A 14,099-nucleotide genomic window follows, 5' to 3' on the forward strand; every position below is an offset into this window, starting at 1 on the left:
AATCTCAGAATGCTGACTTAAATCTCAGAATGCTGACTTTAATCTCAGAATTCTGACTTTAATCTCAGAATTCTGACTTTAATCTCAGCATTTGGATCTTAATGTCGATGGGCCCCATGAAGGCAGAGATGTGGAGCACTCAGCTTCACTGACAAAGATGTGAGTAGTTTGAGAGGAACAGGAACAGATTGGTGGAAAATTATGGAATTAGACGACTTCTTACGTGTCCAAATGGTCCCTGGTGATTCTATTTCATTAATGGAAGATCAGAAAGTGATTAAAAAAGGGAGCTAGTTTATAGTCTCTAAAACAGACATGGCTATAGCTTAATGCTAACATGTTTGTTAGCTGACAGAATTCAGTCAGAATTCAGAGAAAAAAGTGAGAATTGTGAGATTAAAGTCAGAATTCAGATTTCTTTTCATATTATACTGAAATAAAATGTAAAAATCTGTTAAGTTTTTATATTTTTTTCAGTGGCCTTAATCGTCTTCCATAGAATAGAACATATTGAAAGAAGAAAAAGATTTTTATCTTAAATGCAAAATATTTACATATTTTATACAATTTTGGTATAATTACTGCTCATTGTGGGTCGCTGTGTCAGCTAAAGGCATTTTATACTCCAGTCTTTATACTCCAGGTAGCGATTAATCGATCACTATATAGGTAGACGTTTATTTCAATAATCGATTAATCACAATTAATTGATTCAGCCCTTAATCAGAACCTCTGTGCAAAAATAACAACCTAATTGAACATCCATCCATCCAAGTTTTGTTACATTTGCATTACTGGATTAGAAGTGGTATGTCAGCACAAATTAACGAAAAAAGCAAGCTTTGCATTAAGAAAGGAAAGATATGTTGTTTTTGGTTGATGGTGTTTGGTGGTTTTCTAAGACGCTTTATAATCTTACAGCTTAATGTGACTTTAAACTGGCCTCACTAACCTAAAAGATACACGAAAAACTGACTGATTATTTTAAAATGGTTTAAATTCTGGGGCTGTTTTATTCCTTAATCCACATCTTAGAGTGATATCAGATTTAATACAAGAATAAACGGAGATGTGTAACTTTAATCTAGTTCCTGACTGATATTATGTACATAGGATTATCAGAATACTATATTTACTGCTATCTTATTATTTATACCTTGCAAAGCGACCATAATATCCTTTATAGTGCTCATACAGTAAATGTTTTATAATAAATGTGTGTTTAAAATACTCAATGGGATTTCTCTCCGCAGACTAACAGTCATGGCTTCCTCTACTCCACCCAACTTCTCCTGGGTGGAGCCTGGAAAACTGGCTGGACTGGCTATGCCCAGGATGCCATGTGAATACAGGTACCTGCTGGACAACGGGATTAAACACCTTGTTTGTCTGTGTGAGAGGAAACCACCGAACCACGACTCCTGCCCCGAGTTACAGCTTCACCACATTAAGATAGTCGACTTCACTCCTCCTTCACCCGGTCAGATCGATAGATTTCTGTCTATCGTGGAAGAGGCCAACTCCAAAGGAGAGGTACGAGCTCAGACACTAGCAGGGTCATCTGTCTTTTATTACACCTTTAATTACAACATAATGTGAAAAACGGCCAATTTTTCCAGATATCTAGCTTTTAATTTTTTAAAGTTGGAAAGAAAAACAACCCCCCTCAGCATTGTGCTTCCACCACCATGCTTTGGCATGAAGATGGTGGGTACAGGGTAATGTTGATCCCATACGTGGGATTTTGCATGTAGGGCAGATAGTTCAGTATTCAGTGCTCTGGTCAGAACACCTACCTCCACCTGCTGCTGTATCTCATTTATGTCGCTGTCTCAACTAACTCCCCATCATTCTAGAATAAAGGCCAAAAACATTAAGATGGACTCCATTTAATCATAGGTTGAAGCTATTTGGAACAAAATGTATTTAAGGGGGCAAAGTAATACAGATTGAATACATATAGAGCTGGTGAAGATTCTCAGTCATCCAGGTCATAGTCATACCAAAAAAGTTTAAAAACAATCCACTGGACTTTGTTTCCAAGTTTGAAGACGTTTCGCTTCCCATACAGGAAGGTTTTTCTATTCAAAATGTCAGAAATAGCGTTGAGTTCCAGGCTTTATAGAGTGGACCAACGAAGCTGTGGACCTGCCTGATGAGGCGAGGTGCTCTGGTCTCCTCTATGGAGTGGGGGTCGCGATTATAGCGGGAAGGAATGAAATCAATCGGTGAATTGTAGGTTTTTGAAAGCTGAAATCTGAGTCCTGCCCCTCTGTTTAAGGTTGGTAAAAAAAACTAATTCCCTCTAACGACCCCCGTTTCAGAGACAGAAAGTTTTCAGGTGTTACAGGCTAACATAGAAACAAAACAACCCCCATTCTAAAGGGGAGGGGCCGCTCGTCAGGTTCAATTTGCATGTTTCCTACGCCGAAACAAGGCTTTACTTTGGTCCACTCTACAAAGACTGCAACTCGACGCTATTTCTGACATTTTGAATTGAAAAAGCTCCTGGATGGGAAGAGAAACGTCTTCAAACTTGGAAACAAAGTACAGGAATACATACTGCTCAATTATAGTTTAATTTTAACCAAAACTATAACTTGTGATCATTACATGACAAAATGTGGGGGGGAAAATCAATGCGTCAGAAGATCAGTTACAACCAGACACAGTTTCATTGCAAAAAAACAACAGCAAATACCTGCTAAGCTCAGAAGCTAATGCAGGGTGTGTACAGATCTCAGTCGTCTGAAGCAAACAAACGTTGTTCTGTTTGTCACCAGGGTGTGGCCGTTCACTGCATGCACGGCCACGGAAGAACGGGGACCATGCTGGCCTGCTACCTGGTGAAGACGAGGAAAATGGCAGGGGTCGACGCCATCAAAGAGATCCGCCAAATTCGCAGGGGCTCCATCGAAACCCACGAACAGGAAAAGGCAGTGGTGCAGTTTCATCAGCGCATAAAGTAACTTGATCATGAAAACAGGCAGTCCGGCCTACACTGGAACCACAGACCTCATTTATGTGCAAACTAACATTAACTGAAAATCAAAGGTATCGCTGTTTTAGATTCAAATGAATGATCAATTCTAACGTTTACGTGATTCAGACAAACATTTCTGCTCTAAGACATGCAGACCTTGAAGGTTGTGCCTTGCAAAAGTTAATAATTGCAGTTTGTCACTTTACAACCACTAAGATTTTATGGAAACACTTTTTCCAAGACTTTCAAATGTTAAGTATAATTACGTCTTGACTTTGACTCATTTTAAAACACAGAAATGCTTTGATCCGAATCCTTTGTTCTGCTCGTATGTTTAGACTCATTGTTCTGTTCCTGCGTAAAATCTTTGCTCTACTTTCTGGTTTTTAATCAAAGTCTACAACTGTTCTTTATGCGTGGGTCATTATGATGCGCTTCAGAAAATAATGGTATCTAAATAATACAGAGTTTTAGTTACGCACTGCTATAATCCTATTTACTTAATCATCTAAAATGTAGATGCATTTCTAAATTGTTTGTTTACCCTTATGTTAGTCTATCACATAAAATCTTGTTAAAGTTTAATGAACTTTATCTTTTTAAATTGACATTTTTTCAAGATGCTTTTTTTTGTCTGTTTCAAAATGAAAGTTAATTTTTTTATATAAAAAAACAGGAAACTTAGTTTATGCACTTGTTGTCAGTGAGAAAAGACGCTGACGCTCTCTGAATGTCAGCTTCTCAGGAGCAGACGCCCTGCTCATGTTTCCCTCCAGGTTCCTGCAAAAGGAAAAATTTACTCATTTACTTGAAATTAAGGGTTTGGATGAAAACAACTTGTTTTATAGTAACAGACATGAAGCCAGGGTGTGAGAATTTACATTACTCAGGGACATTTTTTTTATGCCATTACAGATTGTGTTAAAAACTTTGCTTTATTGCTGGTTCCAGACTACGGTGGCCCAGAGGTGTATGTCTTGGGAGGGTGACATGGTAAAGCCATGCTTTCATCTCTTTTCTCTCTGGGCTCAGAGTCCAGATTGACGTTAACATTTAGTTCTAACTCTCCGTCTATCAACCAGTTAAATCTAAAACAGCTGAAGACATCTCCATGGTAACCACAGACTCCATTTGTGTTTTTATAGTCAGGCCTTCATTTCTGTAGTTCAAGTTCAGCACAGAAACTTTTTCCACACAATCACCCGACTATACAACTTATGTGTTTATAGTTTGTAATTGATCAGCCTGTCTTTATTAGCAGAGGTCAGAGGTCACCCCTATTGGAACACAGAGCACCATCAGCTCCATTGTATGTCACTTCTGTTGTGCTATTTAAATTTTTCGGTGAGGGTTTTGTTTTAAGCCTGAGACCTCTGGGCCACCGTACCGGACCCCAACGTGGAGCTGGACCTGCTGGAAAGTTTAAACTCACTCATCTGGAGCGAAGTTGTTCAGACCCTTTTTTCTTTGATCTGCCAAAGACATAAAAACGTTTTATTTTGTCATGTAAAGGAAATGTGTAACAGAATCACAATAAAAGTCTGAAATTTCCTTTAATGTTTTGGTGTTTTTCCTTTTTTTTTTTGTACCTCGTTTCTCTTCTTGCCGGTTGAAAAGCTGATTTCCTGCTTGCTTCTCCTGGTTTTGTTCTCTGTTGTCATTTCCTACAGATTTGATCTTTTCCTAGACATGGAGGTACAAAAATGTGAATTCTCCATGGTAAATCAAACTTTGAGGTTAATCTATGACAATCAGGTCATTGAATTCTTTTTTTTCTACCTTGTTAATTGGCGTCCTGTCCCCCAGCTGCTGCAGGATCACCATCATGTCCAGATCTTCCTCCTCCTCCTCTTCATCTCTCTGTTGAACCTCCTGCAGCCTCTTCTGAAACTGCCACTCCAGGTCAAGCTTCCTCAGTCTGTCATTCTCTTCTGCGCTCCTTTTATCTTTTGCTCGAAGCTGCTGCGCCTCCTGCTGCAGAAGCTCCACGGCTTTTAGTCTCTGCCGCTTCTCCAGCATCTCCTGGGCTTCCCTCCTCCAGGGATCACACAGTGCTTGGGGATCTTTTTTCTTTGCAAGGCCTGAGCTCTTCTGCTTAGACTGAGGCTCTTCGAAAGAAACGTGTTTGGTTGGAGTGATGCTCACTTGGGGTTTTTCTACTTTATCTCCGCATAGGATGGATCTCTGCTGCTGCCAAAGAGCTGAGGGCTGAAGAAGCTTCTCAGGAGCTGATAAAGGACGAGCGTAGATATGAGCTGCTTGGTTTGGAGAATTTATTTGCTGTTCGCTGGCTTTATGAACCTGGTTCATCTTCACCTGAAGCCCAGCAGAGCTCTGCTGGAAGGTAGTGAGGGGAGGGTTTGACTGCGTGCTCCTGGCTCTGGTGATGGGGATGTCGATGCGCATTGGTTGGACTGATGGCGTCGGTGTGGACTGCTGTGTAAAAGGGATTCTCCAGACGCCGGCAGGACTGGGACGGGTTCCTTGCAGCTGTTTGGTAGAGCCGCTGCCATCAGAGAGGATGTCATGTGTGGAAACGCTTGAGCGAACAGGGAAGGATGAGCAGGAGCTTGTTGACTGTTTTGAAATGTGGTTCCTCTGCGCACATGTGTTCTGCCTTTGGTCCAGCAGGGGGCCTCCAGCATCCGTACACAGGTTCTCCTCAGACATGGCCTGACGCTTAATGGGAGAACAATGGAAATTCAGCTGCTGATGTCTCTAAAGTGACATGAAAAATTCCAATACAACAAGGTGAATTTCTCAATTTCTTTATATACGTGAAAATGGAAGGTGTTAAACTCTTATAAGGCAGTACAAATGTTTTAATGGTGGAGTTGCATGACCATACCATGAAGCTCCTCCTACTGGAGCTCTGCTCATTCAAAGGAGTCACAGCTGTTGGTTGGTTTGACTCAAAGGGCGACTTCTCCTTCGACTTGGGGTTGGGTAGGGTCTGATATTCCCTGCAAAGGGTCTGAAAGAGTAAATCAATTATTGCCTTTATTATTGACAAAAAGCAGCTAAAAGTTGTCTTCTGTGTTTTATTTGATTAGATAATGTATGTCAATAAACGTTATCGAATTTTAACCAAAGCTCTGATAATATTTGATCTCTGGTTACCCAGTTATCAAGGTGGAAATGCTTCAAAAGAAATAATAATGAAAAACTAGTTTAGGGAAATGTACAAATACTTAACTCAAAATAAGTAATAAATAAATGTTTCTGGTTTCTTATTAGAAATATAAATTCAAATACTATTTACTTATGTTTTAAAAAATTTCTTTTTGCATAGATCCTGATGTGTTCTGAATCTGTCATTAATATGTTTTATTCCTTTTTTTTGGGGGGGGGGGGCATGTCTTTACCTGAAGAAAAGGAAAATACAAATTAAGCAAATAAAATTCTCACATCAGTGCAAAGGTTGATGCTTGAAACGGATGCAGAGTTGTTTCCTCTCCCATTGGGGACACCGTGTTCCCCTCCATCCTCCAGGCTAAAGCCTGCTGGAACAAGCCGAAAATAATAGAAGCAAAGCTGTCTTTTTTACTCATCCTCATGCATTGAACGTACTTCCCATTCAGGAATGTGGATTGCACACGCCCAGCTGCCAAAAGTCATCACAACAAAGGGTCACTCACCGGTCATGTTAGGGTTGGAACGGTACAGCTGGCGGTTTTTCTGCATCCTCTGGTCTTTCTTTCTTTTGCTGCCTCCATGGAGCCTCTCTGAGGGGCTGCCATCCACAACGCAGTGCAGCGTCCACCCCCCGTTGTTCAGCTTCCTCTGTTCTCCATCACCTTTTCAGACAAAAACATTTTCAAACAAGATGCAAAAATAATAAATATGAGTGGAAGTGCAGAACTTACCCATTCCTAAATGGTTGTTGGTTGTTCTGTTTTCTGGGGACGTTTCCTTCAGTAGTTCCCAGAGGCCATGGTAGCTCGCCGCAAACTTTTCCACCTTTAGGGTCACTACAGGTCCAGTTTGCATCATAATCGCTGCTGCCCTTAATACGTCAAAAATGTTTATGAAAGATATTGTGACATTTCTCATGAAGAGAGAATATTATCTTAACATGACTGGATGTTTGTTACAGGATGTAGTCATGTGGAAAACATAAAGGATAAGAAGGGCTTAATATCCAAGAAAACTGATCATTTACATTAAAAAACTACTGAATAAAGTTCATGTATTCACAAGCTTGCCAGTTATTTTCTGTGATTTGGTGCATTAGAGCGTTTTCTATTAGCTTTTCAAAGTTACATGTCAGAAATCCAATAGAACGTCCCCTTGAGGTCAGAACGTGGAGCAGGACTGTCTGTTTCAGACATCCTCTGGTTCAGATTTAATATTTCTGCTGCTCTCATGAAATATAGTCAAAGCTGCAGATATAAACTTTTTATTTTCCCTCATGGCTGCTCTAAACTAGTTCTGTATTTAAACGGATTTCTCTGCCGGGTTTAATTGGAATTTGGACCTTTAATCTGGGAACGGTTCCCTACCAGGATAGAGCTTGTTCTCATTTAGGTTGGGTATCCAGTGGTTACTCTATTTGCTAAATATTTTTAGCAATATCAGCTGATAAGAACATGTAGTTCTGTTCATTTTTTAACAGTACAATCCTTTTGTAGAACTTGTTGCCAGATGTAGCTTACCTGTCTTGGCTGAGTCCAACCAGGCTGTGACCGTCCACACTGAGCAGCTGATCTCCAGCTGCTAAGCTCCCGTCCTGCATGCAGCATCAAAACATCTCAATCTCTTGCATAATAAGATATATTCCCTTTGAAATGAAGCTGAGATCCTCTCACCATTTCGGCCGGTCCTCCCTTGACAACAGATTTAATATAAATCCCGAGGTGACTCTGGCCTGCTCCCTGCAGCAGAATATTAGAGTCTGTTCATTCTCTGAATCTGTGTTGACAGTTTTGATGTTTTTACAGTCATCACCTTGGCTGCTACTATACTGACTCCCATCCCACTATTCAAAGGCTTATGCAAAGTGATGTTCACAATCTCAGGTTGTCTGTGTGCTTCCTGATGAAAATAAAAGTACAAATAAAATGCATGATTTCATCTCACAGTTAATTTAGCCTGTCAAAACGTCTCTGCATAGCATCTGTTCTTGTTACCAAGTATAAATCCCCATCCCCATTTGTTCTTTCACCAAAGTGTGCTGTCCAGTCTCCTTGGGAATGAGGCACAAAGGTCAAACAGCAGAGGCCTGAGAGTGAGATAGAAAGGATGCAGCTAACTTCTAAATTCAGAATAAAGTGTGGTTCAACTTTTACATCTGAATGGAAGGTCTCCTACCTTTCTGACATATTGGCTCCAAAAACTCTGCGAGCCCCTGAGGGATTCCTCTCACTGTGTCACAGGAATATCCTCCCTCCGGCAACAGGAAAGGCAGGAGCAGATTGAGCCTCTCCTCCAACCGGATTTCTTGTCCTTCACTGTGAATCAGGTTATCGGCCGAGGCCTCGGCAGCCTTCACCACGGCATCCATCAAATCCTGCAGCGAAGGTGACAGACAGTAAGAGACAGCTGCTGCATTTTAAGGAAGAGTCGATCAAGGAGGGGACATCCAATCTGCCTGCAAAGATTCTGAGCCGACGGATGACCCTGGCCTTTGACATCCACTGTGTTCATGCAGAGGTGGAGATGAATCATCAAAACAGATGAATGATGCTTCGGCGCCATTGCTGTCTCCTTTAAAATTGTTATTCTTTTTCAATCCTTATATTACCTCCAACTCCTCATCTTTGGTTTACAGCCACTCCCAAACTGTCACTCACACAATTTACACATCTAAGTAGGGTGGACTGAACAGCTTTTGCACCTGTTAATTATTTAACCGTTGTACATCTCCCACCATATGCTCACTTTTGCGTGTGCGTTTCTTTTTTTTTTAATCTTTGAGAAACAGGCCCTTGGAGGTATTTCCTGTATGACTTCTATTTGAGTCTTCTATGGGTTTCTTTGCATTTATTTACGGCTCTGCACTGCCTAATTAGACTTTGTCCTTCAGCTGTTCTGCTCTTAGCTGCTCAGCTCCTCTTCATTCCATCTGATTAGCTCTTCTGGCTCATTGGCCATCTTCCATTGCTGCCATAGCTTATTTACTCACATTTTCTGCTTGATTTTTCTATCCTGTCTGTCTCTCTACCTGTGCATCTACGTCTCATCCCAAACCATTTTCCTTCTTCATCATAACAGGGATTTAAGTGGGAGAAAACAGGTGCTGGTACTCGTCTTAATGTCATATAAATATGTTACAGAAACAGTGGTAATATTTTACGTAGATCTATCTTTTATTTGTGGATAAATAGTTTTATGTATATAAAGTAATAAAAACAAACAAACAACAAATCTTAATAGAATAGAATAGAAAAGAAAATCCCTTTATTGTCCCACAGTGGGGAAATTCTGGTATGAGCAGCATTAAAATTATAATTAATCAACTTTTATTTACTCTAAGACTTATGATGATGACATGAAAATAGAAATAACAAAGGATTACAGATGTTTTATAAAATAAAACATCTTTTAATACAATAAAGTGAGACTAAAGGTTTCATTAAATTCAGGGGTTCTTTCACTTTAGCCATATTATTTAACCTTGTGTGCCTGGGACACCAAGTATTGAAGTAGGGCACAAAAAAAAAAAAAAGAAAAAAAAACCTGGGAAAAAAAAATCATAATTTTAGTAGCCAAATCATAACAACTACATATTTAAAATAAAAATGTGTAATTAAGTAGTGAAAAAGGCTATACTACAGCAGGTGATGCTTTAACAAGTTCGTGAGCTGATGAGTCAGCAACGGAAATACTGGAAAAAAACAGGCCAATTAGGGGCTGTCACAGCTAATGTGTAAATGCACATTAATGTGCGATTAACACATGCTTCCATACATTTTGCACCTCATCTGTGCTGAGCGTTTTTTTCTGCTCCAGCTGTTTCTACTGTCTCTTTAAAATGTCCACTCTGTTCCAACTCCTGTCTGACTCCTTCTAAGGAGTCACTCCTTCAATATAAGGAGGGGTTTTTTGCCTCTTGTTGACAAAAATACAGTTATGCTCTACCAAAGCAACACTAAACCTTGAATGAAATAAAAAATGTGAAAAATTATAAGCGCAAAAGCAACACAGTTATGTTAATTAATCCTATGTTTAACCTTGAAAAAGAAAGGGCTGAGGAGAGGGAGAGATATTAGATTCAAACGATGGATTACATTATGCATTTATTTGCTTCCTCATTTTAATCCCTCTATAAATCTGTTTTCTTTGTTAATTTTCCTCCATCATAGGTAAAATACAGTTATATTGTGTGGAAGTATATGCTAACCTGATGGATTTGCTCCGCATATCCATCTGGAAACCTTCCGTTGAAGTAATTTTGGGAAGGGGCGAAAATACTGGTTAGCTGATTGGCCTATGTTGGTGATAGACGGGCCAAATAAACCAATCAGATCAACGAAGCATATGACGTACTAACAGAGCGACGACGAAGAGAAGCCAATTGATAGATCCAACTCTTGCCGAAACCAATCGGGAGAAGAGCAAAAACATCTTTTCCTCTGAGAAAAGCCTCCAGAGCAGTGTTTTGCTCTTCTTTCAGTGAAGAAATACTCTGTAATTCCGATAAAACTTGCTCGATAGCCACGCTAACGCTAGTTTCATCGGCTGAAGCCGCCATGTTCTTTAGACTGAACTGTCGCGCTTCTCGTTGCGTCACACCTCAACCCGCCTCAAAGCCAACGCTGATTGGACGTTCGTTTGGTGAACGGCTCCAAATTTTCTTTAACGGAGAGTCTCCAGACTGATTAGCGAGTGAAACCTTGAAAGCTGGCGAGATCAGGATGGTCTCACGGGGCTAAGTATATGCACCAATTTTGCTGCAAAATGTGTTAAATTACTTTATTACTCTTATTTATTGCACTCATATGGACAAAAGTCCCACTAAGCACCCTATACTTCAAAAACTTCTGGACTACATTTCTGGTATGTCAAAAGGTAAAATCTGGAATTGATGGCATTGCGGATCATTGTATATTGACCCACTTAAAGCACTAGTTGTTAAATAACTTTTCAGTATTTGTGCAGATAAAACTCTAAGTCTTCAGATGTTTGTTTCTATAAGCTTTCCACATCAAAGGAAGGAATTTAAATGCCTCAGCCAGAATTCTGATGAAAATAAAATATAGTTTATATTTCTCCTCATTGGCTTTCATTCATTGACTTTCTATTAATTCCCGAAATAATTTAAAGTCATCTTACCTTATAACAGAGATCTGATCATTTTGCTTCTACCAGAGCACTTAACTCTTACACTGCTGGTTCCTAGATGTTCTAAAAGTAGAATGGGAGGCAGATCTTTTAGTTATCAGGCTACTCTCCCATGGAACCAACTACCAGGTTATCCTGAGCTATCTCTATAGTTCTGCTGCTATAGGCTTAGAGTGCAGGAGGACAAAAGGGTTGCTTTATATCATTCTGCTTCATTCTATCTCTATCCTCCAATTCTGCAGTATTTGTTAGTTCAAACCCTAACTTTATGTTCTTTTTGCTTTATCTTCATGTAGCTGCTTCATCAGGTTTGGCACAGTGTTTAGCTGTGATACCATGCTGGAGGGAGGCATTAGCTGGGCGTTTGCTATCAACAACTTGCATTATAGATGATAGAGTTGGACATATTTTTCAGTGTTTAGTCCTGTCTCTTTCTTAGACATAGCTATGGGCTCAGCTTTTACTGTGTTGAGCTGCTCTCTTTCATCCCTTTGACAAGAAAACCAGCTTAGAGTTTGTCTGCTTAACAGTTTTTTTTCCCCCCAACAGCTAGGTCACTGTTACCTTTTCTAACCTAGTCAGTAATTATGGATCAGGGCTTTTATGTTCCTTTTGTTTTTCTGCTCCTGTCTTCTCAAAACCCCAGTCGGCCCCGACAGAAGGCCGCCCACGCTGTCTGGTTCTGCTGGAGGGTTCTTCCTATTTAAATATTTGTTTTCTCCTCTCCACTGTCTCTGCATGGATGCTTAGGGTGAAGGATTGCTATAGAGTCAACATCATGATACAAGCGAGTATCTGCTGTCACCACATCAGGAGGAACATATCCTGCAAAATCAATTACTTCTTGCATTCCATTGGGATTCCTTAGACAGAAAAATCTTAACCAGTCAACACGATATTATTAAATTGTCTCTGCAAAGTTCCATGAGATGACATGTGATGTGAATCTGTGCAATATATAAATAAACTGAAACTGAAAGGACACTAGGAACCAAAATAACGATGCTCTTTATGCATGATTCATTATCATATTTGTCACTGAAGTCATTAATAATTCACAATATTAAATCAATGAGCTCAGCCAGTAGCTATAAATGCTTTTCAATTGCTGCAAACCTTGTACTTTTTCTCATACTAAGCTGTCTTAGAATATAGGCCCCAAATATCAATATTTCTTAGGATATGTGCTTTTTTTCTAGAATTGAGCAGGCAAGGGATACACTTTGCCAATAAGATAAGACTATTTACACTCAGAATAAGAAAAGAGCAACTGGCTTAATATCTAATTAGCTTATTTTAAGGGTAAACATATTAATTCCATTGGCAAATCATCTTATTTCATTTTTGCTGCGTAAACTATTTGTTCTGATAAGAACAAAACTGCAGGCAAACTGTGGGTGGCCAGGGTCAGTGAAGTGAAGGACTACTCACAAGGGGAATCTGAGGCTCATTGGTTCCACAGAGGTAGCCAGCCATCAACATCTGCAGCTGCAGGGAGTTCAAGTTGAAACAGGAGCTCTGAATGTCCTTAGCATCCAGCACTGAGTACTTTCTCATTGTCAGAAGAGTGGTCGCCTAGTAACAAACCAGGCAATACTATTTTAGCAGCTTGCATCCAAGGAGACAGTATAATCCATGGTTAAAGAAATAATTATATCAAATAAAAGTAATGATGGTAGGGAAGAGCATGCATCATTCAGCTTTATACCTGTATTATGTGGCTCAGGTGGCAGTCGGCAGCCAGCTCTAAGCCCTGCCTCTCTGCCCAGGCCTCAATGGGTGTTAGCCTCTGACGCAGTGCAGACCCCCAGTAGTGAGAGCGCAGTCCTGGAGTCATGGTTTCTGGTGCAATGAGCTGGTTAAAAAGCCAAGCACTGATGAAATGAAAAAGCTGGGAGAAGAGCTGGATAGTTAGGGCCGGGTTAACCCGACACCGGCGTAGAAGAGACATGGCATTCATCAAGGTGTCCAACACCATCTCTGCGACCAATGAGACCAAAAGAGGAAGTTATAAGATAGTAAGATAGTTTAATCTGTTTAACTGTTAAAAACTAACATTAAACCATATACCTATACCAGCCGGTAGAGCACCGTGTTGCTCCGGATCAATGAGAAAAGTTGGCAAGTGCTTAATCAACTCCCTCTGCAGGCAATGTAGCAGGAAGCTATACAGCAGAGAAAAACAAACCATTAAGTTTATCTGGTGAAGTCAGAAAATCTCTTATAATCTTTGTGTCACTGTCTTCTCCTCTTAGATCTGAGTCCAACATCGGTCTATTTTTAGATCGGTCAAGAGGATTGACACTATGGCTCTAAACATGTTGAAGTCATCCTAATATGACATCTTTGGGTGTTCCTCTGGGCTCCACTTTAGGTCCAATACCATTTTCCCCTTGGGGCAATATTTTCCAAAGCTTTCTTCTTTTGATACTTTGACAAAGCGATGTACTTATCAATAAATTGACAAACTGCTAATGAGTTGGTGAAGCTGGAGGATTGTCTAAAAGATGCTTCCAGGCTTCAGCAGCAATATGTAATGCTATATAAGTACAGGTGTGTTTGAAAGTATACACACTCCTATTAAAGAAAAGGATAATTTCCCCCTAGTTATTCAAATAACACAAAACTCAGAAAGGTTATAATAAATACAAATTTGCTAAATGATCATTTTGTCAGAATCAGAAATACTTTAATAATCTCAGAAGGAAATTACTTTTGTTACACGCTCCACTTACAGTTTTATATATGTACACTCACCGGCCACTTTATTAGGTACACCTGTCCAACTGCTCGTTAACACTTAATTTCTAAGCAGCCAATCACATGGCGGCAA

The 14,099-nt window shown here is 39.9% G+C and overlaps 2 protein-coding genes across 2 annotated transcripts in view; one reads left to right on the forward strand and one right to left on the reverse strand.

Annotated features, from left to right (window-relative positions):
- Positions 1-4,534, forward strand: part of dusp23 (dual specificity phosphatase 23) — a 7,820-nt gene extending 3,286 nt beyond the window's left edge. The window contains exons 2-3 of the mRNA XM_015385610.1: positions 1,254-1,533; positions 2,784-4,534. Coding sequence (XP_015241096.1) covers positions 1,264-1,533; positions 2,784-2,969 — 456 coding nt within the window. The 5' untranslated portion in view covers positions 1,254-1,263 and the 3' untranslated portion in view covers positions 2,970-4,534. The remainder of the gene's footprint in view (positions 1-1,253; positions 1,534-2,783) is intronic.
- Positions 3,581-14,099, reverse strand: part of LOC107091588 (afadin-like) — a 23,973-nt gene continuing 13,454 nt past the window's right edge. The window contains exons 6-21 of the mRNA XM_015385593.1: positions 13,337-13,431; positions 12,975-13,246; positions 12,698-12,841; positions 8,294-8,492; positions 8,113-8,204; positions 7,931-8,017; positions 7,792-7,857; positions 7,639-7,712; positions 6,850-6,989; positions 6,622-6,780; positions 6,392-6,486; positions 5,832-5,957; positions 4,763-5,701; positions 4,573-4,666; positions 4,416-4,455; positions 3,581-3,763 (exon numbers count right to left, since the gene is read on the reverse strand). Of these exons, the coding sequence (XP_015241079.1) occupies positions 3,670-3,763; positions 4,416-4,455; positions 4,573-4,666; positions 4,763-5,701; positions 5,832-5,957; positions 6,392-6,486; positions 6,622-6,780; positions 6,850-6,989; positions 7,639-7,712; positions 7,792-7,857; positions 7,931-8,017; positions 8,113-8,204; positions 8,294-8,492; positions 12,698-12,841; positions 12,975-13,246; positions 13,337-13,431 (2,716 nt within the window). The 3' untranslated portion in view covers positions 3,581-3,669. The remainder of the gene's footprint in view (positions 3,764-4,415; positions 4,456-4,572; positions 4,667-4,762; positions 5,702-5,831; positions 5,958-6,391; positions 6,487-6,621; positions 6,781-6,849; positions 6,990-7,638; positions 7,713-7,791; positions 7,858-7,930; positions 8,018-8,112; positions 8,205-8,293; positions 8,493-12,697; positions 12,842-12,974; positions 13,247-13,336; positions 13,432-14,099) is intronic.

Source organism: Cyprinodon variegatus, unplaced genomic scaffold, assembly GCF_000732505.1.
Source record: "Cyprinodon variegatus isolate N-32 unplaced genomic scaffold, C_variegatus-1.0 Scaffold344, whole genome shotgun sequence".
In the NCBI taxonomy this organism is placed as follows: Eukaryota; Metazoa; Chordata; class Actinopteri; order Cyprinodontiformes; family Cyprinodontidae; genus Cyprinodon; species Cyprinodon variegatus.